Below are 23,723 nucleotides of genomic sequence, written 5' to 3' on the forward strand. Positions count from 1 at the left end.
ATCAATAAATTTAATTTATTAAAATATTAAAAATCCTTTTATTTCTATTTTTTAAGTAATTTTTTAGTTAAATAATTAGGAAAAGATTTAACCTTTATAATATTTATGTTGTAATTAATAATTTTATTTTTTAAATTTGAAATAATAATTATTTGAAAGATTTTTAATTTAAAATATAAAAAAATATTTTTATTTAAAATATTAATGATTAATAAATATTTGATAACTTTATTTATTTTGATTTAATTAAGGTATAATATAAAAAGTATATATTCAGTCTTAATATTTCTAGGTTTTAACACATAATTTTAAATTCTAAGTTATTTATTTAGTAAAATATTTTGATAAATTTTCGTTTGTATAATATTATTGTAAGATTTTAGTTCTATTTTATTAGTGAAGTTTTTTTTAATTAAACAATTAGGAATATTTTTTTAACATTATAATGAGTTAATCTAAGAAAATTAAATACTAATGATTTTTATGCAAATAAAATGTGTTACAGTGTGTAAGAATTTAGCCTTGGCAAAATTTATCAATAGAAGAGTGCACTTTTTATTTGGACTAAGATTGAATGGTAAATTGTAAGGTATAAGGTTGGAAGGTAAAAAGCAAAACATTAGGTCTAATTTTTGAGGTGTGAAATACAAATAAAATAAGGAGATAAGCTTAAAGACTAATAGAAAACTCTAGCCATCTTAAATGAGGGAGTTAACAGAGTTCGATGCATGTGGAAGTGGTTGGATGCATAAAAAATGAGAGGGTATATGAAGGTGTGCATCCCTCTTCCCTTTCCCCCTTTGTATACATTAAGGTTGGAAAGAGAAAAATGTCATTAGTAAATATTGTGAATTAATTAAAATGAGTTAATCCAAGAAACTTAAATAAATGGCTTAATCTAAGAAAATTAAAATAAATGGCTTAATCTAAGAAAATTAAACTTAAAATGAGTTAATCCAAGAAACTTAAATAAATGGCTTAATCTAAGAAAATTAAATAATATTAATTTTTATGTAAATAAAATGTGCTAGGATGTGTAAGCATTAGGTTTTGTAAAATTTATCAATAGAAGAGTACACTTTTATTCGAACTAAGATTAAATGGGTAAATTGTAAAGTCTAAGGGTGGAAGATAAAGTGCAAAACATTAGGTTTAATTTTAGATGGCTCAAATTACTCTTTGTGGAGTTTTTATGGTAAAAAATGTCCTTGTTGCAAAGGGCTTATGGGGTCATGTCAGTGGTGGCGAGCCTTGCCCTGGCACAATTGCTCCTCTTACTCCTCAAAGGGGTCATGGCCAACAGATCCAACATCAAGTTCCTCAAACTATTGCTGACCAAAGAAGATAGGATTCACATAATATTCAAGCTTTGGCATTGATTGCCTTGTCGGTGAAAAGGTCTATTGTTCTGCCTATGTTAGGGCCTCACAAAAGGATCTAATTTTTGAATACTGACTTGAGTAAATCTTCTATGAATGAAGAAGTGAAGCTCGAGAGCATCCATATGCGTACAATGGGGAAAAAAGTTTATTTTGGGTGCCATGGGATTTTACACTGGTTAGTAATAAAAGATGTTTTTCACAAGTATGGATAGCAATGTTGATCATGAACCTCAACAAACCAGTGTGAAAACCAATCCATGATAACTTCCAATTGGCTAGAAGGGGTCATGTTCTTGTCCAAGAAGGACCTCCAGACTTTATGATGTCCATGGCTACATCTATTGCTTTCACGACCTATTGGGGATGACATATACAATGACCATATTTTAATTTGAAGGGAGTTCTCTTACACTTACGTTATGGATTATTATATAAATTTTGAGAAAGCTTGTGATGATTAAATTTCTTGGTATGATTGCTTGAGTTTAATTGATGATTGGATAGATCATCTGATATGATTTTTAGATCTTGAGGAGATTTGATTGATGGTTGGATGTAATTCTTGGTAAAAAGATATGATTAATTAATGGATGGATTGCTTGATTTATTGTATGGATACGTTTGGATGAGCATTGGTGTGACTTTTTATATTTGATGATGATAGAAGGGTATCATGCTATCATCAAATGGATGGATTGCTTGATTTATTGTATGGATACGTTTGGATGAGCATTGGTGTGACTTTTTATATTTGATGATGATGATATTTTTATATTTGATGATGATAGAAGGGTATCATGCTATCATGTGATAATGGATTTTAGATTGTGATGCATGTTGGCCAATTTCATAAAGAGACTATTACTTTGGCTCTTTGGGATTAGCACCCAAAGTTTGGCCATGATTAGATGGAGGTATACCTAGGATGACCATGATATCAAGTGTGGAGGTTGGGTGGACAGGCAATCATTGAAGTGAGCCCTATGTTGGATGGACACGTAACTTGGCGATTTACTCTCTCACGTAATTCTTGACGATTTTAGCAATTATTTATTTATTGTATTTGAAATTGGATGATCAGATATGTATTGATAATGAAACTGGATGTTGTATTAGGGATGTGATGGTTATTATGCAAATAACATTTATGGTTTATGGATATCCTTGATGTATATAAATTCATTGATATAAAATAGATATTTCTTTATCTTTGGAATTCTTATGTTTAAGTTATTAAATTATAGTATTAATGCATAGCTCTTATGCATAAGAGCTATGATATGGATCTATTTTATAAGAGCTATGATATGGATCTATTTTATAAGAGCTTATGCATAGAGCTTATACTAAGCTCTTATGCCCAAGATCTTGTGCATAGAGTTCATGGGCTCTCGGCATAAGCTCTTATAAATTGAGTTCTTATGCATAGAGATCTTGTGCATAAACTCTTAATGAATTGAGATCTTGTGCATAAACTCTTAATGAATATTAAATGTAGGCACTTTTCACTCTTTACTTCATTTAAAAGATTACAAAGTAAAGCCCATCTCTCATCTTCCAACAAAAAACTAGACCGCCCCCATGAAATTTGATACCCCAATAATATGCAAGCTTCCATCATGGCCTCAGTGGTACACCCCCTTGGGCTCTATCTTTTTAGAATGTCCCCCTTCTTAGACCAGATTTTTTACTGTGGGCCTGGTCCCAACTAGATTCTCTATAAATGCTACAAAAGTGTAATCAATTTGTTTCTCCTTGTGATACCACCTTCTGGTCCTAGGACCAAACCTAGGCAATCTGATTTTACCTCCTTGAATGTCATACACCTGCAAAAATGAATCATGGGTTAGGAAACCCCACTAAGTTTGAGATTTTCCCAGAATAAGGCATGAGTCAGGGGATGCTCATCTGCCTGATCCAAGCCCTCATTTCTCAGTTTATTCACATTAATCACATACCAACACATACAAATACATTTGTGCATTACATTTGTCGCATCAACACCAACCAGAGAAGCATTCTAAAAAACAATAGAATTTCTAGTAATCCAGATTTCCCACAAACAGCATGCTCTGATTATGTTGAACAATAACCTTGCAACTTCATCATTGAATGTCCATTTTCCAAGTAACCAATCCCCCCACTAGCCCTGGATTCCTAGACCTTGCCCAACCCATTTTCCAATCCTGCCCCATGCACCTCTGATGGGGCTGGAAAATCCCAAAAGGCATGTTTACCATCTTCCAATGCAGTTTTACATCTGGGGCAGCATCCATTAGTAAAGTTTTTGTGAAGCAATTTAGATCCAATTGGTAGTGTCCACATACAGACCCTCCACAAAAATGCCTGAAACTTTCTGGGCATTTGGCTCTTCCACAGCAACTTCCACCTCTTTTTCCATTTATTAGAGCCCCAACACACTCTCCATATCTTATTAGAGCATTCAACATGATTCTCTCCTCCCCTCATCTCTGTATACAAGTCTCTTGTTTTGCCATAGAGAGATGGGCCCATACCAAACCCCAAGCTTATTAATAATAATCTTGTATTTTGTGTACTTCTTTGCACCAAAAAAAGGCATTAAATTGTTGTGTTTATGATAGTATAATTTATGTAAAAAAATGCTTGTTTATAATATTTTTTATATATTCTTTTTTAAGAGCTTAAAACATTGCCACAAGCATTGTTCCTTAGAGAAAGTGTATAGTTTTTTGAAGAAAGAAATGTAATTTTGAGCACTGACGACTTTACTTAGCTTAATGCATAGTTAGAGGTTTTTCCTAGAAGAATAGTGGCCCCCAAGTGGATTGGGTTTTTCAAATTTTTCTTCTTCCATATGCATAGAGAGATCTTCTTTTGACAAAAAAAAACCCCTCTTGTTTTTAGGGCCTTCTTTTGCATATCATGTGGACCCCTACCATCATTCCCTTATTTGTCAAGCATATGGTACCCTTGCATGGATTGTAACTTTTTCATTTTTTATATTTTTTGTTACACATAAAAGCCTAATACATAATAAGCTACATGCATAACTTCTGCAAAGAAGCTTCTATGTATAGAAGCTCTATAACATAGAAGCTACATGCATAACTTGGTATGATGAACACACAAATTCAACCCTCCCCTAGGTTTACTTGACACCACCTCTGCAAAGAAGTTGAACAATAAAGGATTAAAAAGACTAAATGACTGTTAGGACTGGTGGAAGGATTTGGATCAATTAACCTAGGAGTTTCATTTGTCTAGAAGGGAGAGAGACTTGATGGCCCTAGTGATTGATCAGCTAATATTTTTGGATGTCAAAATTTCTCAAAATTTTATTTTTATTATATGATTGGATAGAGTATAAAAATATAACATTTTTGCTTTTTTATAGATCGTTGATCAGAGTTACGATTGATTATTTATTTTACCATCACTAATGACTCTTTTGGTGAGGAATCCCAAAGTTTATATTTATCCCATTTCGATAAAGCACTAAAAATAGACCCTTGTTTTTGCTACTTATAGCTCGTCAATTCGAGCTACAGTTTGAGAGTTATGACCATTTTTTGACCATCATCATGTCTCCAAGGATACTTTACCGATGAAAGAGTCCTAGAAAATCCCTCCTAGGACTCTTTGGTGTTTAATCACTCCTAGGAGTCTTTGGTGTTTAATCACTCCTAGGACTCTTTGGTGTTTAATCACTCCTAGGAGTCTTTGGTGTTTAATCACTCCTAGGACTCTTTGCTCTTATTTCCCCTCAAATTTTAGGGAAGAGAAGATCGACGAGGGAGACTGTTTGTCTGAAAGTCCAGGGCGAATGTGTAAATCCCCTAATATACACATGGGTATGGACCCGTACACCATCAACTTAACACATGACTATACAAACACCATCCAAACTAGATGTACATATCATCTACCTTATAAGCAAATAGCTTTAATCTTAATGAAAAACAGAGAAATTAGAATTTTTTTTTTCAACGGGAGTTGGCCTGAGCGACCTGTCCGCATTGTTGACATGTCAGCGTGTCCGGCGGCCGTGTGAAATCAAACGGACGATGTGTATCTCCGTCGGCAAGGTCCTAGGGCCGGTACGGCGAGATCGCTATATCTTGCCCCTGCCTTCGTGCCTTGGCCATGCCGCTGCATCGAGATGCCTACCGCTGCTAGAAAACGAAAGACAAAGAAACGTAAACGTTCTACCCGCAAGAGAGCAAGAAGGCCCTCGCGCCCCCGCGTACGCCGCACCGCTTCCTCTTCTGATGAGGACTTCGAGATAGACAGCGATGGTGAAGACAGCAGCTTTGGCGTTGGCGAAGAAGATGACAGTTCTTCTTCAGACGATGAAGCAGAAGAGGAGAAAGAGGAAGAAGATGATGTTGATGTCGCCGATGCGGATCTTAGGTTTTCTGAGACAAATTTAGGGTCTTCTGCAGCTTCCAGCAGGCGTCGGCCGCCAAGCAGCTCGCGCCCTCGCTCTACAAATCGCACATCTCGTCCGTCTCGGATTCGCCGGCGCTGTAAGAAGAATTCATCAGACGAGGACTTCGATGCGGATGCAGAAATGGCTTTGGAAATTGACCAGGGTGCAGTCGCTACCCGACCTTTGACCAGGGCTAGGGTTTCTGGCCAGATTTCAGACGCCCTGCTGCCGGAAGGTTCCAGGGCTACGGTTTATGATCAGGTTCTCGATGCAAGGCGGGTGGGAGGCTCCATTGGTGGGGTTTCGGTTCAGGTTTCTGATTCTCTGCAGCAGAAAGGAGGCGAGTCATCTTTCCAATTAAGAAATCAACAGGAAAGAGGTAGCCATTCTGCAGGAAACAGTGCAGGCACAGGTTCAGTTTGCAACAATGCAGGCGAAGGCATAGAAACCGATAAGAGAAAGGGGAAAGAGAAGGTTTTGGAAGAGAAAGAAGAAGCAGAAACCCTTATGAAAACACAAATGATGGACACAAGACGAAGAGCAGGAAAAGAAGAAGGAGAAGAAGCTGCAGTAGTTTGTGGAGTTTGCTTGTCAGAGAAAGCTTTGGTTGAAAGGGGTAAACTCAACTGCTGCGACCATTTCTTCTGTTTCAAATGTATCATGGAGTGGTCTAAGGTGGAGTCGCGATGCCCCATGTGCAAACAACGCTTTGTCACCATTGTCAAAGCTGGCATTGCCGGATCCAACCGAACAAGAACTATTTGGATCCCCTTTCGAAACCAGGTAACCACAATTTTCCCTAAGCTAAACTATGAGCTTGCTACTGACTTTCTTTTCTCATGTCCATTGGTATTTTTTTGAATGGATGTTTTTGCAGGTCTACATTCCTCCAGAAGATCAAGATCTGCCAGTGGAGGATCCTTATGCAGATGTTATTTGCATGGAGTGCCATGGTACAGGGGATGAGGGGCTTCTTCTATTGTGCGATCATTGTGATTCTGCGGCCCACACATTTTGTGTGGGCCTTGGGAGGTCAGTGCCTCGTGGGGATTGGTTTTGCAGGGTATGCCAAGCCTTGATAGCAGAAAGCTCTGGCAGTGAAGATGAGGGAGAGGAACTGGCTTTGGCTTCAAGCGAAGAAGATGAAGATGAAGATTCCCTTATAAGAGCCATTGTAGCGTCAGTAGATCCTGGAAGTCGAACAAGACCACAAAGAATGTTGACTTCCACCACTAGATCGCTACCTTCTGCACCGAGGAGAAGGGTACGATCGGGCATCAGGAGGAGACTTTGGAGGCGATTATCAGGTCGAGGCAGAGTTAGGGCAGTTGCTGCTCCACGGCTGTCCCAAGCAGCTAGATCTTCTTTAATGGGGAGCCCAGTCACTGCACCTAATCAACAGTTGCAGGCCTTAGAGACACCACACTTAGGTTCTCAAAGTGGTTCGGCAAGGACTGTTCCTCAGCAACGAAGATTGCAGGAAAGGATCCACGTAATGCGCAGTAATTGGGACCGAATACAGACAGGTGATCTGCAGTTCAATGCTTTAGGAACGCAAGCAACAGTTCCTCCTCAGCCAGTGATCTTGGACAGTAGAGACGTGCCATTACTACCAAGAGCCTCTGCTGATTCAGCTGGAGAAAATAAAATGACTTTGGTTTCTGGAGATTCCTCTACACAAGGGGAAAGGGAGCTAGAACAAGCTTGGCGGATGATGGGCCATGCCCAAAACCTGTCAGCCGGGATCAATACCAATTATGCCCACCAACCCAGGTCAGTCGTTTCTCATCAAGTCCCTGCAGTTTCTACTAGGCAGACAAGTAGTGGGGCCACAGTGAACTCTAACAGCAGGCCTACAAATAGTGTTCCCATCTCAACCAAAAGCTTGGATACAAGGACAAATATTTTTTTTCCTTCATCAAATCTTAAAATTGGTGATGAGGATGCTAACTTGGCGGCAAGCTGTACTCTTGAGCGTGTGTCAGAAATAAATCGTGATGGACAACCTTTGGAAGATAGGCAAAGGCTGAGATCTGCAGTGCCAGCTTTAGCTGCTGATTCTGGAGAGGGCAGCAAGGAGGAGCTCCCACGTGGTTCTCTAGGCACAAAGCAAACGTCAGCAGCAGGGACTTCTTCCCGTGACTGCCCTAAGGAGGTTTTTAGATCTACTGGATCTGCAAGTGAGAGAGAAGAAGAGAAACTTTTGGAAAAGATTTCCAACAATATCGGAACAGAAAAGCAAACAACTATCATGCAAGGATTTGAGCCTGAAAATGTGAACGCAAGCAGGCATATAGGAAGTAGTGATGCTAGCAGAACTCATGCACATAAAGGAACCGCAAGTAGGGAAGAAAAACATGGTGTTTCCGCTGCTGCCAAGAGAAACAATGTAGGCAATGCTACTTTTTCACCTGCGTATGAAGGCTTGAAAGTTCATCTCACGGAGCTGGTCAAAAAACAGATTTGGCCGTTGTATCTTGCAGAAGGACTCGGTATGCTTGTAGATCTAGCTACATATGAACTAGTGGAAATGGAGAAAGCAATTTTATTCTTGTTATTATATGGAGTTCTTTGATCACTAACATGTCAAAAACATGATGTTCTTTGTTTCAGGCAAAGAACAGTTCAAACAGATTGCAAGAGCTGCAGTACACAATTTGCTTGCTCTTTGCGACTCAAGCAATGAATCTGTGAGTTTATCCTGTGGTCACATTGACAACCAAGGTAATAGTCCTGTTGCCAGCTGTTGTGATATATGTTTGGATCAACATGTTGGGAGAGCTGTTAGCATTGCCAAAGACAAAGTCCTGCCAGGCTAGACTTCAGGCATCCACCTCTAGTGAGAATGGGTTGCCCCCCTCTTGGAATGTTGACTAAATCAGTCAAAAGAGGTTATCAGCCTCCCCCCGTTCCATGTGAATTGTGTATACACAGCATGTGCATATGAATTCCACATGCAAGGGGAGTTACTTGACCGATTTATGATGTCTTTGTTGACAAATTACCTTTGTTGTAAAAATGCCAAGAGCATCACAGGTCATGGTGGCTGGGTTTCTAGGATGGACAAAGGTAGTATATTGCGTTGTAGTAACACATATTTTGATCATTTTAAATCATTTAATTTGATATGATTTATCATCGCATATCCATGATAATGAAAGTTGCTGGGAAATGTTACTGAAACTTCGCGAAACCTCTTGAAAATAGGTTGTCCAATTTTTTAAAGAAGGCAAACCCATTTTAACTATTTTGATATTTGGAAATGTATAAAAAAAAAGCGAGGGACGAATCAGTTCCATGTGAAATGAAAAAATAAACTTGTGAGTAGGTGCCTTTCTTTGGTTTAAATATATGAATTCCAATTATTACAGCATACAAAGAAGAATGCTTAAGAAAATGCAAATTTTTTAAATAGTGGTGTGCTCGGTTAAAAAGAAACCATCCATATGAAGCAGATATCTTTAAGAGAGCATTGAAAAAAAATTCAGTTTGTTCTTTCCCAATCTCTTCAAGGTTGTTGGTTTCAGAAGGATGCATCTTAGCTATTCACCATTGCAGTTTTCAGAAAGACATTCTTGACCCACTTTTTTGTTGTCAGCATCAGGTACAACAAAACATTGTAATTTACGTTGTCAGGTAGTCATCTCTCCCATAAACATCAAGTATAGCTATTATTATTGTAATTTGAATTTGTAGCTTTTCTATTTTGAATTGTTGTTCTTACCACCCCTATTTTTCTATTTGATTGTTGTACAGCCCTTTTTCTAGTATTTGATCTTGTGGCTAACAAAGTGGATCGTTATCCTATCTTCTCAAAGTAGGGCTTTAGTTTAAATCCATTTACTAGCTTGGGAAGTGGGATCCCATCTGGTAATGATAGGTAGAAGGTTGCTTGTTCTTGGGTAACCATGATCTAATATGGTCTCGTCCATCTGAGCTTCAGTTTCTTAGGGTGTGGACCCGTTCTTGACTTGAACACTCTTCAAATCATGTACACACAATAAAGCAGATGACAAGAATGGTACTTTGAAGCCTCGAAAGAAGTCTTGGAACAATGATGAAGTAAAATTGGAGATGTTTGTGGCAATAGAAGAAATCTTTACAAAGGTAGAACAGTCCTTAGCATCCGATGGTTCATGGATCATCGACAATGGAGCATCCTATCATATGACTAGTCAAAAGGGATGCCATAGGTCCCTCAAGCCTATGGGGGAGTCCATTGTGTTGAGGATGGCCATTCATGAGTAAGCGAAAACGAAGAAGACTCCAAAGCCGAGCAACAGGAAAAATATTGAATACCATAGCACAATGTTCTTCACACACTAAATTATCACACTTTAGCTAAGAAATACAGAAAAACATAGAACGCTTCCAAAGAGAATCTTTTAACACAAAAATCATAGAACACAATTGTTCCACCTTCACACCATCCTTGAAGATGTCCATAATATAGTCAAAATAGAATTGTAGTGCAATAAGGGTAGCAAATACAAGCGAGGAGACTATTCTTTTGATTAATTGGAGGATATGCCCAAAAAGTTGGTTCAGGATAGCATCTAAGCCTTGTAAAAGGCTATGTAGTACTCATTGCTCCATGGTAACGACGGCTTGACAATGCCTGAAACAACTCCACCTTTGTAAGTGCTTGTTGATGCATGAACTCGTGGACAACATCCATATTTAGCACCTGCAAGAAAACACAGTATAGGTGTCTGCAAGGCAAGTAAGCGACGTGCTTAGCCTCCCTTTTTTGGAAGTCAAGGCGCGAACAACTAGGAAACTGAGATATTGTGATCAAGTAGTTCACACCAGTTGCCCTTGAGCCCTCAGTGATCTCCTCTCTTAAAATCTCTGCCACAATTGAACGAGGCTTTCTTAATGTTCTCTTGGAACTCGTTAGTTAGATTGCTCCTCTAACAAACTATCTTCCCACCCCTATACTTTGGTCTGGCAGAACTTGGAGTTCAAGGTGTGACTGTCATCCTCATCTTTGGAGGTCCTAGGACATGGTTAGCCCCATCTATCTCTAGCACAAACCTTGTTATGTCAAGACTTACTATCTCCTCTGAAGTGAGCCACAGACCATACCCGGGGGTCTAGCAGTGGGTGTTATAGGAACTACAAAACCATATAAAGCCCTCTGTAAACCCACCGGAGTTGCCACCATCACGACCATGATAAGAGTGTCGACCCCAAAAGCAAGAGGCAGGTACACCTACTTCTTGCAGCCCACCCTTTGGATTAATGAAAGCACCACAACGAGTAACCTTTTCCTGAAGAAGCATACCAAAACACATCACTTTTGACCATGGCATAGTTTGATGAATGGTCCAAAATCTTCGGTTCAATCCTCTTTCCTTGACTACAGCTTTCGAGACTCCCCTTGGCAAGGCACATACTTAAATTAATTTTTCTAATCTTGTGTTTTTATAAACTTACTAAATTGCACGTGTCCACTCTTTTCCATAGTTGCATTTAGCATCTTCCAAATTCTATATGTGCATATCTATCCTCAACCTTGAATTCACATGCTGCAATTGTTAACAATTCTCAATGAAAAGGGTCGTAAACATATGCTCCCATTGTAGACCATCCTAACATTCTATACACATGATTAAAGTGCACCCACATGTCATGAAGATTTCCTCTAGGCCTCATCCTATTTACTAAATCTAATCCACTATGTGGTCCAATAGTCGACATCTTGAAGACATGAGGTTGAAGCTCCATGCCCGATTGACTAGGGAAAAGTAAGCTACGAATAAACGCGGGTACATGATCCGATTCTTTAGATCTTGGATTTTGCCTCCAATCCTTTTGGACCATACACGGTATCCTTTCTTGGCTCTTGTAAGATTCCTCCCCCAAACCCCTTTTTGATGTCTAGTATCTTCTTCTATAATCAATCCCTCTTCAGAAATATAAAAGACTTGTTTCTAACTGTTTTAACCTAGAGAGAGAAAATATTCTAGAGAGAGAATATTCAGATTTTTAATATTTTTAGATAGAAAATTATCTCATCTTATTAAAATAAGTTCCCCTGAAACAGAAATTCAAAAAAGAACTTTCCAATGTGCAATTGGAATTAATTAGAAATGTGTATAAAGGACCTTAGTCTAAGGGTCTAGATTTTCAGAAATTTTTGGATTATGGTCCAATTAAGGTTCCTATGGGCCAATAGCATCAATCCATGTGTAGGGAGGAGATAAATCCAATTTGAAAAAGAAGATACCCAAAAATGAGTAAATGCTCACATAAGATGAAGAGTTGAAAATGTACAAGGTTTATTAGTAAAAAATTATGAGCAATATTAAAAGTATGACATATGTAAGGAAGAGGAGTTCTTTAAAGGAGGTGCATATTTCACATAAGATGAAGAGTTGAAAATGTACAAGGTTTATTAGTAAAAAATTATGAGCAATATTAAAAGTATGACATATGTAAGGAAGGGGAGTTCTTTAAAGGAGGTGCATATTTCACATAAGATGAAGAGTTGAAAATGTACAAGGTTTATTAGTAAAAAACTATGAGCAATATTAAAAATATGACATATGTAAGGAAGGGGAGTTCTTTAAAGGAGGTGCATATTTCACATGCTTGAATGAGTTTTAAACTCATAAAAATTGAGATATTTCATCTCTCCTCTCTCCTCATTTAAGTCTAGTTCCAAAAAGTTAGCTTAACTGACCTAAAAATGGTCAAATATTGACCAAACTGATTTAGAAAATTCTAGAATCAGTTTGTTTGGTTAGGAGCTCAATTTTTCCTATAAATAGAAGCCTCCCCCTTGTTGAAAAATATATAGTGTTTATGCATCGTTACTCTACTCCACCTAAGCCAGAAACTGTGAATTCATTTAATAATTCACTAGTTTTTGGAGCTTCCCTCTTTCTTCAATCCCCATTAGTGGCTCCATCAACATACTTAACCAATTGATTGGTTGGGGGCCTCTACCGTGAATAAAGAATCAAGCAAGTTGTAAGGTAATTAGTGAATATTGATCTTTCTATAATTTCTCAATGTTTCTCTCTTCTCAACCCCTCTCAAGCTTGAGAAGTTTAATTGGTATGGTTTTTTTTAATGCTATTGAAGTTTGAATAGTAGTGAAGAGTTACATAATGCCATTGAAGTTAATTTTCATTTATGTTTAAATTCTAATGATTTTTATGTAAATTCTCTCTCTCACTCAAGAAATGGTCATACTCATGAACCGTTCTCAATCCAAATCAAGCTTTTCATAAAGCTTTTCCTTAACCCAAGATTAAGCTATGCTTGAGGCCAAATTAATGGCTTTTTTCTATACTTTTAGTTTATGTATATTAATGATTCAATCCATTATGGATTGATAATCCAATTAGAGATTATTTTAATTATTTTCTTAATGATAAGCATTATCCCTTAGAAAAATTAAGATTTATCAGTCATAGCAGCGGAGCTATGGCAAAATTTTTATAAAAATTATGCATAAAATAATCTCATTCAAAGCATAAAAAGAGGACTTCCTACCATATTCTAGGAATTATCATCCTAGATTAATTGAAAGAATTTCATTACAATCATGGAGAAATTAAATTTTAATATTATGCATAATGGATAAATTTTTATATCAAAAGTGTTATTTTTATCATTTTTAATTTTCATGCATAGAAGTATGCATAAAAGAAAATTTTTATATCAAAAGTGTTACTTTTATCATTTTTAATTTTCATGCATAGAAGTATGCATAAAGGAAAATTTTTTATATCAAAAGTGTTACTTTTATCATTTTTAATTTTCATGCATAGAAGTATGCATAAAAGATAATTTTTTATATTAAAAGTGTTACTTTTACCATTTTTAATTTTCATGCATAGAAGTATGCATAAAGGAAAATTTTTATATCAAAAGTGTTACTTTTATCATTTTTAATTTTCATGCATAGAAGTATGCATAAAGGATAATTTTTTTTAATATCAAAAGTGATACTTTTATCATATTGGATTTCATGTATAGAGGTATGGATAAAAGATGATTATTTTAATGTAAAAAGTGTTACTTTTGTCACAATTGAATTTCATGCATAGAGGTATGCATAAAAGTTGATTATTTTATTATAAAAGTGTAACTTTTATCATAATTGGATTTCATGCATGGAGGTATGCATAAAAGATATTCTTTTTATACTAAAAGTGTGATTTTCATCATAAATGGATTTTATGCATAACTTAGATGCATAAGAGAAATTCTTTTATTCTAAAAGTGTAATTCCTACCAAATTGACTTTATGCATAAGAAGATGCATTTTAAAAAAATGATTTTTAATTCAAAAATGTCATTCTTATCTAAATTGAATTTATGCATAGGAAGATGCATAAAAGATTGAATTTTAATTCAAAAGTGTCATTTTCATTTAAAATGAATTTATGCATAGGAAGATGCATAAAAGATTGATTTTTCTTCGGAAGTATTAATCTCCTTAAATGGAATTTATGCATAAGTAAATGTGTAAAGAAATCTTATATCAAATATAAGAGTTCTCTTGTATTCTATAAATAGATATGAGATGTGATAGGATGTGATAAGAGGTGTATAAGAGATGATAAGAGGTGATAAGATGAATTAAGATGTGATAAGATGTGTATGGGATGAGGTAAGAAGTGTATGTGATAGGATAAGATGCATATGGGTTGTGATAGGACGAGAATGGATGTGATGTAAAAGATTAGATGTGAAGGCATATGAGGTTACATGAATGGGAATGTGGAAATGGATGTATGTATGTGGATGTGTGGATGTGGAGATGGGAGTATGGATGTATGAATGTGAAAATGGATATATGAACGTGAAAATGGATGTATGCATGAAGATGTATATGCATAGATGTGAATGTGGATATAGATGTAGATGTGGATGTATAGATGTGAATGGGAATGTGGATGTGAATGTGGATGTAGATGTGGATGTAGATGTGGATGTATAGATGTGAATGGGAATGTGGATATGGATGTATGTATGTATGTGGATGTAGATGTGGATGTATAGATGTGAATGGGAATGTGGATGTGGATGTATATGAATGTGGATGTATAGATGTGAATGGAAATGTGGATGTGGATGTATGTATGTATGTGGATGTAGATGTGGATGTATAGATGTGAATGAGAATGTGGATGTGGATGTATGTATGTATGTGGATGTGGATGTATGAATGAGGACGTGATAATGGATGTATGCATGTAGATGTGGATATATGGATGTGAATATGAATGTGGATGTGGATGTGGATGTATGGATGTGGATATGGATGTGTATGTACGAATGTAGATAAGGGATGTGGATGTATAAATGAAGATGTGAAAATGGAGATAAGCATGTAGATGTGGATGTATGGATGTGAATGTGGATATGGATGTGGATGTATGGATGTGGATATGGATGTGAATATATGATATGTGATGTGAAGGAATTTGAAGTGAAGAGATGGAAAATGAGGTGATTGGATGAGTACACATATAAATGGAATGTGGAATAAGTAATGTGGATTAATGAGGAACAATGTGGAAAAATGAGAGTTAATATAGAAACTGTATTTGTAAACTGTTTGTAAATGCTGTTTGTAAATGGCTGTTTTATGTCAAGAATGCTGGGGAAGCATTTTGACCGTCTTGTGATTAAGGTCGTGGAGACCTAACTGATAAAGTTGCAACTGCTGACGGAGAGTCAATGGAGGACGTCTCGCGTAGCAAGGTCGACCGAGGTCTTGACCAGCCTCGGTTTGATTAAAATGGTGAGCTTCCGGTACGGTGGATGAGGGACCAAGGAAGCGGCCTATGAGTGAAGCGCTAGGTCACCTGCGAAGGATCCTAGAGGGTGCTGACCATACGGTGCTCGGGCTCTGGGTCGCCTAGGATACCCACGCGTGCGTCGAGGAAGATATTGGAACAAGGAGTAAGAGTTGTTTTGTGAAACCGGGCATGGATCTGGTTGACTGACCTTGCTGGTCCTCAACGGATGAGTCCATGGCTCTTTTATATGGATCTGTTGGTTGATCTTGCTGATCTTCAACGAGAGTCCATCTTGATAAATGATTATATTGTCGAGTAATATGGGCTAGGAACTATGGAAACGGCCTCTGAGTGGACAGGTGGTGAGCGTTCTAGTTGCCAATGATGCCATAGATACTCTGATGATGAAGGAATGATGGGAAATTTGAGAATCAACCGGATAATTTGAAAGACTGTGATCAGTGGTACTATGGTTTCATTAAAGGATTGTTTTAAAGTTAGCTGATACTAAGAATAAGGCAATTTCATATTGGGTGTGTAAGTGGTGTGCCTAATTTTATGTTTGCATGAACTTCCGGCTAGGGGGCCTTGGAACTCTTTTCCTTGGTACCCGGGACAAAACCTAACCAAATTCCAAATTGGATCCCATCACTACAGTGGTTGGGCGGTTGGCTAACCCATGGGATCGGATGGGGTTAGGCTGGACTGATGGATCCGTAAATCGAGACTCAACTTTTGTTAATACGATAGATAAAGTAAATCCCGGACAGTAATTGTTCTATGGATAGGAATCAACGGCTGTGCCTCTTGAATGGGGAAAAAAGCGTTGATCCCAATGATCCAAGTGCAAGTTTCTTCCTTGATCTGATCTAGTATCTTGAAGATACAATTGGATCAGCTTGATCAGAAATGATCTTGTCTTCGCTAGAGAAAAAAATTATCCTGGTGGAATCGCCCGTGCTTTCCGGTAAGGGAAGTTTTTTCCGGGTTCGGTTATGGAAAAACCGACGGATTAGTCTCTTGTCCGGATATCCGTGGACGAGGCCCCGAATGTGGGACCCCTGTCCCGCGCGAGAAGTGCTACTTCCGCTGCTAGTACCCGAATCCGTTGCTCGGTGGGAACAGGGGGACCTCACAGTTGGTATCAGAGCATTTGGCTAATAAAGATCAACTGAGAAACCAAATATGTCAAAAATTTATCAAGAAGCACAAAAAAGGTTGTAATTGTGTGATATAATTCATACAATTTGATATTCAAACTGAAATTCGTAAATTGGTAATTGGGTCTTCAGATGGAAGTACCGCAATTATAGAGAATCCCTGACTTGCTTGAGGCCTAGACATGATGGTATTTACCTTATAATTCCAAGGGCCGTGACTACCGTATATACCGAGAGTATAACTGCAGCTCTTTACTGACAGTATATACGAGTAAATCTAAGATTTGAAATTATAAGCGTTAATGCTATCCAGATGATGATTTTGAATGTGGTTGATATGATTTTTAGTTTTGTTTGGAAACCGATGAATTGATTTGGATTCTGATTGAAAAATGGTGATCCCTGAAAATGGATTGAAATGTAATAAGCTGAGCGAAACCACAAGGTGGATGATTGGGACGAGTCCCTGTAATGATAAATGATGAAAATGATTCAGCAAATCACTATGAGATTAGTGGATTGTGCTGTCAAATTGCTACTGTTAACACTTGACCGTTAGATCAAGTTAAGGGATGACAAATTGAGAACTTACTTGACTGAAATTCCCGTGGAGGAATGCTCAGAAGGAAATTTTTCGGTCTAATGAACCTTTATCATGTTAAAGATATGAATGATATGATCTGAATGAATTGTTATTTAATGATGAGTTCTAAGGGATATTTATCCCAGTATTTTGTTGGGTTGACCAGAATATAAGGAACCCCAGAATAAAATTGGATCTTAAGAAAAAGAGTTGTCCTCTACTTTATGAGATGAGGACATCTCGCACTTTTTAAGTGGGGTAGAATGTAAGATTCTCCCCCAGCCTTCGAGGTATACAGGAGTAAGAATCTCCCTTTTTGATCTTATAATTATTCCCTCTCTAAAATAAAAGAAAGATTCTGTTTAAAAAAGGAAGAACCTCTTTCCTGAATACTTCTCAAGAGTCCCACCTGTTTTAAGGATTCAGAACAACGAGTTCAGAAGTGAGAATCGATGTTTTGGATATCAAGGTTTTGGTCTCGAGTACGACCCAAAAGAAGTTCTTTATCTCTTGGGAAGTATAAGAAGTTATCTCCCAGATATTGTGGACCAAAGAAAGTAGGTGATTTAACTTACGAACTTCTTTTATCTCCTCATCTCAAAGCTCTTAATGCCTTCTATAGAAAATTGTGCCAAACCCAAATCATGGAAAGACGGTAAAACTTCAGTGGCAAGCTACCGTTGGCTTCTAAGTTACGCTAGTTCCTTCCTTTATATAAGTCGTAACTTTTACTTGTCGCTCACAGTAATCTTACTCCCATCGATCTCCTTTCTTCCTAATCTCCTTCATGGCTTGGCAACAAGAATTAGTTTTATCCATAATGATTCCTCACCTTCAAGACGCAAGTGAGTCTGTGAAGAAGGATTTTATAGAACAGTATGAGCGCTCACTTTTCCCTCACTTGGGAACTTCTGTAGCGCAGACCAAATGGCGGACCTATCAAGACATAACTAGGGTAACACCCTGGGGTCAGCAGCACTTTCGCAACAATGTCCGTTTGGCCATGGTTATTGAAGCCTTGGGTTTGGGTCCCCGATACTACTGCGTCATGAGATCAAGGCATCCTGGGTTTTCTGAGCGGGTCTTCTTATTGGCGTGTTTTCTTCCTCATGAGAAGATATGCCTTCACCCCGTTTTTGGCTTGCCTCTCAGAGGTCCTTTTGTTAGATCACCTCATACCACTGAGATAGGTGCGGCAATAACCAGCAGAATCATTCCCATAGATGAGTTACCCTATACTTGTGCAGCTTGTGAGTGCTGCTTTTGTGATCATATGATGGACGGGCTTATGGAAGTGTAAAGAGTTCTTCTATCTTTACTGTATAAGTTCCGAGAATGAATAAAGTTTAAATCTTGTTCTTATCTTGAATCTTGCTCTCTTTGAGACTTTTTCTTGGTGGTTAATCCTGATTTAAATATTTCTCTAAGTCTCATAATTTGTGCATCTTGCGAAATTATCCCAGTTTGCGAGATGAGGACATCTCGCGTTTTTTAAGTGGGGTAGAATGTAAGATTCCTCCCCCAAACCCCTTTTTGATGTCTAGTATCTTCTTCTATAATCAATCCCTCTTCAGAAATATAAAAGACTTGTTTCTAACTGTTTTAACCTAGAGAGAGAAAATATTCTAGAGAGAGAATATTCAGATTTTTAATATTTTTAGATAGAAAATTATCTCATCTTATTAAAATAAGTTCCCCTGAAACAGAAATTCAAAAAAGAACTTTCCAATGTGCAATTGGAATTAATTAGAAATGTGTATAAAGGACCTTAGTCTAAGGGTCTAGATTTTCAGAAATTTTTGGATTATGGTCCAATTAAGGTTCCTATGGGCCAATAGCATCAATCCATGTGTAGGGAGGAGATAAATCCAATTTGAAAAAGAAGATACCCAAAAATGAGTAAATGCTCACATAAGATGAAGAGTTGAAAATGTACAAGGTTTATTAGTAAAAAATTATGAGCAATATTAAAAGTATGACATATGTAAGGAAGAGGAGTTCTTTAAAGGAGGTGCATATTTCACATAAGATGAAGAGTTGAAAATGTACAAGGTTTATTAGTAAAAAATTATGAGCAATATTAAAAGTATGACATATGTAAGGAAGGGGAGTTCTTTAAAGGAGGTGCATATTTCACATAAGATGAAGAGTTGAAAATGTACAAGGTTTATTAGTAAAAAACTATGAGCAATATTAAAAATATGACATATGTAAGGAAGGGGAGTTCTTTAAAGGAGGTGCATATTTCACATGCTTGAATGAGTTTTAAACTCATAAAAATTGAGATATTTCATCTCTCCTCTCTCCTCATTTAAGTCTAGTTCCAAAAAGTTAGCTTAACTGACCTAAAAATGGTCAAATATTGACCAAACTGATTTCGAAAATTCTAGAATCAGTTTGTTTGGTTAGGAGCTCAATTTTTCCTATAAATAGAAGCCTCCCCCTTGTTGAAAAATATATAGTGTTTATGCATCGTTACTCTACTCCACCTAAGCCAGAAACTGTGAATTCATTTAATAATTCACTAGTTTTTGGAGCTTCCCTCTTTCTTCAATCCCCATTAGTGGCTCCATCAACATACTTAACCAATTGATTGGTTGGGGGCCTCTACCGTGAATAAAGAAAGCAAGTTGTAAGGTAATTAGTGAATATTGATCTTTCTATAATTTCTCAATGTTTCTCTCTTCTCAACCCCTCTCAAGCTTGAGAAGTTTAATTGGTATGGTTTTTTTTAATGCTATTGAAGTTTGAATAGTAGTGAAGAGTTACATAATGCTATTGAAGTTAATTTTCATTTATGTTTAAATTCTAATGATTTTTATGTAAATTCTCTCTCTCACTCAAGAAATGGTCATACTCATGAACCGTTCTCAATCCAAATCAAGCTTTTCATAAAGCTTTTCCTTAACCCAAGATTAAGCTATGCTTGAGGCCAAATTAATGGCTTTTTTCTATACTTTTAGTTTATGTATATTAATGATTCAATCCATTATGGATTGATAATCCAATTAGAGATTATTTTAATTATTTTCTTAATGATAAGCATTATCCCTTAGAAAAATTGAGATTTATCAGTCATAGCAGCGGAGCTATGGCAAAATTTTTATAAAAATTATGCATAAAATAATCTCATTCAAAGCATAAAAAGAGGACTTCCTACCATATTCTAGGAATTATCATCCTAGATTAATTGAAAGAATTTCATTACAATCATGGAGAAATTGAATTTTAATATTATGCATAATGGATAAATTTTTATATCAAAAGTGTTATTTTTATCATTTTTAATTTTCATGCATAGAAGTATGCATAAAAGAAAATTTTTATATCAAAAGTGTTACTTTTATCATTTTTAATTTTCATGCATAGAAGTATGCATAAAGGAAAATTTTTTATATCAAAAGTGTTACTTTTATCATTTTTAATTTTCATGCATAGAAGTATGCATAAAAGATAATTTTTTATATTAAAAGTGTTACTTTTACCATTTTTAATTTTCATGCATAGAAGTATGCATAAAGGAAAATTTTTATATCAAAAGTGTTACTTTTATCATTTTTAATTTTCATGCATAGAAGTATGCATAAAGGATAATTTTTTTTAATATCAAAAGTGATACTTTTATCATATTGGATTTCATGTATAGAGGTATGGATAAAAGATGATTATTTTAATGTAAAAAGTGTTACTTTTGTCACAATTGAATTTCATGCATAGAGGTATGCATAAAAGTTGATTATTTTATTATAAAAGTGTAACTTTTATCATAATTGGATTTCATGCATGGAGGTATGCATAAAAGATATTCTTTTTATACTAAAAGTGTGATTTTCATCATAAATGGATTTTATGCATAACTTAGATGCATAAGAGAAATTCTTTTATTCTAAAAGTGTAATTCCTACCAAATTGACTTTATGCATAAGAAGATGCATTTTAAAAAAATGATTTTTAATTCAAAAATGTCATTCTCATCTAAATTGAATTTATGCATAGGAAGATGCATAAAAGATTGAATTTTAATTCAAAAGTGTCATTTTCATTTAAAATGAATTTATGCATAGGAAGATGCATAAAAGATTGATTTTTCTTCGGAAGTATTAATCTCCTTAAATGGAATTTATGCATAAGTAAATGTGTAAAGAAATCTTATATCAAATATAAGAGTTCTCTTGTATTCTATAAATAGATATGAGATGTGATAGGATGTGATAAGAGGTGTATAAGAGATGATAAGAGGTGATAAGATGAATTAAGATGTGATAAGATGTGTATGGGATGAGGTAAGAAGTGTATGTGATAGGATAAGATGCATATGGGTTGTGATAGGACGAGAATGGATGTGATGTAAAAGATTAGATGTGAAGGCATATGAGGTTACATGAATGGGAATGTGGAAATGGATGTATGTATGTGGATGTGTGGATGTGGAGATGGGAGTATGGATGTATGAATGTGAAAATGGATATATGAACGTGAAAATGGATGTATGCATGAAGATGTATATGCATAGATGTGAATGTGGATATAGATGTAGATGTGGATGTATAGATGTGAATGGGAATGTGGATGTGAATGTGGATGTAGATGTGGATGTATAGATGTGAATGGGAATGTGGATATGGATGTATGTATGTATGTGGATGTAGATGTGGATGTATAGATGTGAATGGGAATGTGGATGTGGATGTATATGAATGTGGATGTATAGATGTGAATGGAAATGTGGATGTGGATGTATGTATGTATGTGGATGTAGATGTGGATGTATAGATGTGAATGAGAATGTGGATGTGGATGTATGTATGTATGTGGATGTGGATGTATGAATGAGGACGTGATAATGGATGTATGCATGTAGATGTGGATATATGGATGTGAATATGAATGTGGATGTGGATGTGGATGTATGGATGTGGATATGGATGTGTATGTACGAATGTAGATAAGGGATGTGGATGTATAAATGAAGATGTGAAAATGGAGATAAGCATGTAGATGTGGATGTATGGATGTGAATGTGGATATGGATGTGGATGTATGGATGTGGATATGGATGTGAATATATGATATGTGATGTGAAGGAATTTGAAGTGAAGAGATGGAAAATGAGGTGATTGGATGAGTACACATATAAATGGAATGTGGAATAAGTAATGTGGATTAATGAGGAACAATGTGGAAAAATGAGAGTTAATATAGAAACTGTATTTGTAAACTGTTTGTAAATGCTGTTTGTAAATGGCTGTTTTATGTCAAGAATGCTGGGGAAGCATTTTGACCGTCTTGTGATTAAGGTCGTGGAGACCTAACTGATAAAGTTGCAACTGCTGACGGAGAGTCAATGGAGGACGTCTCGCGTAGCAAGGTCGACCGAGGTCTTGACCAGCCTCGGTTTGATTAAAATGGTGAGCTTCCGGTACGGTGGATGAGGGACCAAGGAAGCGGCCTATGAGTGAAGCGCTAGGTCACCTGCGAAGGATCCTAGAGGGTGCTGACCATACGGTGCTCGGGCTCTGGGTCGCCTAGGATACCCACGCGTGCGTCGAGGAAGATATTGGAACAAGGAGTAAGAGTTGTTTTGTGAAACCGGGCATGGATCTGGTTGACTGACCTTGCTGGTCCTCAACGGATGAGTCCATGGCTCTTTTATATGGATCTGTTGGTTGATCTTGCTGATCTTCAACGAGAGTCCATCTTGATAAATGATTATATTGCCGAGTAATATGGGCTAGGAACTATGGAAACGGCCTCTGAGTGGACAGGTGGTGAGCGTTCTAGTTGCCAATGATGCCATAGATACTCTGATGATGAAGGAATGATGGGAAATTTGAGAATCAACCGGATAATTTGAAAGACTGTGATCAGTGGTACTATGGTTTCATTAAAGGATTGTTTTAAAGTTAGCTGATACTAAGAATAAGGCAATTTCATATTGGGTGTGTAAGTGGTGTGCCTAATTTTATGTTTGCATGAACTTCCGGCTAGGGGGCCTTGGAACTCTTTTCCTTGGTACCCGGGACAAAACCTAACCAAATTCCAAATTGGATCCCATCACTACAGTGGTTGGGCGGTTGGCTAACCCATGGGATCGGATGGGGTTAGGCTGGACTGATGGATCCGTAAATCGAGACTCAACTTTTGTTAATACGATAGATAAAGTAAATCCCGGACAGTAATTGTTCTATGGATAGGAATCAACGGCTGTGCCTCTTGAATGGGGAAAAAAGCGTTGATCCCAATGATCCAAGTGCAAGTTTCTTCCTTGATCTGATCTAGTATCTTGAAGATACAATTGGATCAGCTTGATCAGAAATGATCTTGTCTTCGCTAGAGAAAAAAATTATCCTGGTGGAATCGCCCGTGCTTTCCGGTAAGGGAAGTTTTTTCCGGGTTCGGTTATGGAAAAACCGACGGATTAGT

At 36.7% G+C, this 23,723-nt stretch overlaps 1 protein-coding gene across 1 annotated transcript; it reads left to right on the plus strand.

Annotated features, from left to right (window-relative positions):
- Positions 1–5,451: 5,451 nt before the first annotated feature.
- On the plus strand, positions 5,452–8,931 carry LOC147610017 (RING/U-box protein). Its single transcript, XM_086787333.1, has 3 exons — positions 5,452–6,576; positions 6,671–8,285; positions 8,407–8,931. The coding sequence occupies exons 1-3, from the start codon at positions 5,524–5,526 to the stop codon at positions 8,610–8,612; spliced, it is 2,874 nt and encodes a 957-aa protein (XP_086643459.1). The 5' UTR covers positions 5,452–5,523; the 3' UTR covers positions 8,613–8,931.
- The last annotated feature ends 14,792 nt before the right edge of the window (positions 8,932–23,723 follow it).

This window comes from Cibotium barometz, chromosome 50 (genome assembly GCF_041138505.1).
Source record: "Cibotium barometz isolate CiBa-2024 chromosome 50, ASM4113850v1, whole genome shotgun sequence".
NCBI classification, from domain to species: domain Eukaryota; kingdom Viridiplantae; phylum Streptophyta; class Polypodiopsida; order Cyatheales; family Cibotiaceae; genus Cibotium; species Cibotium barometz.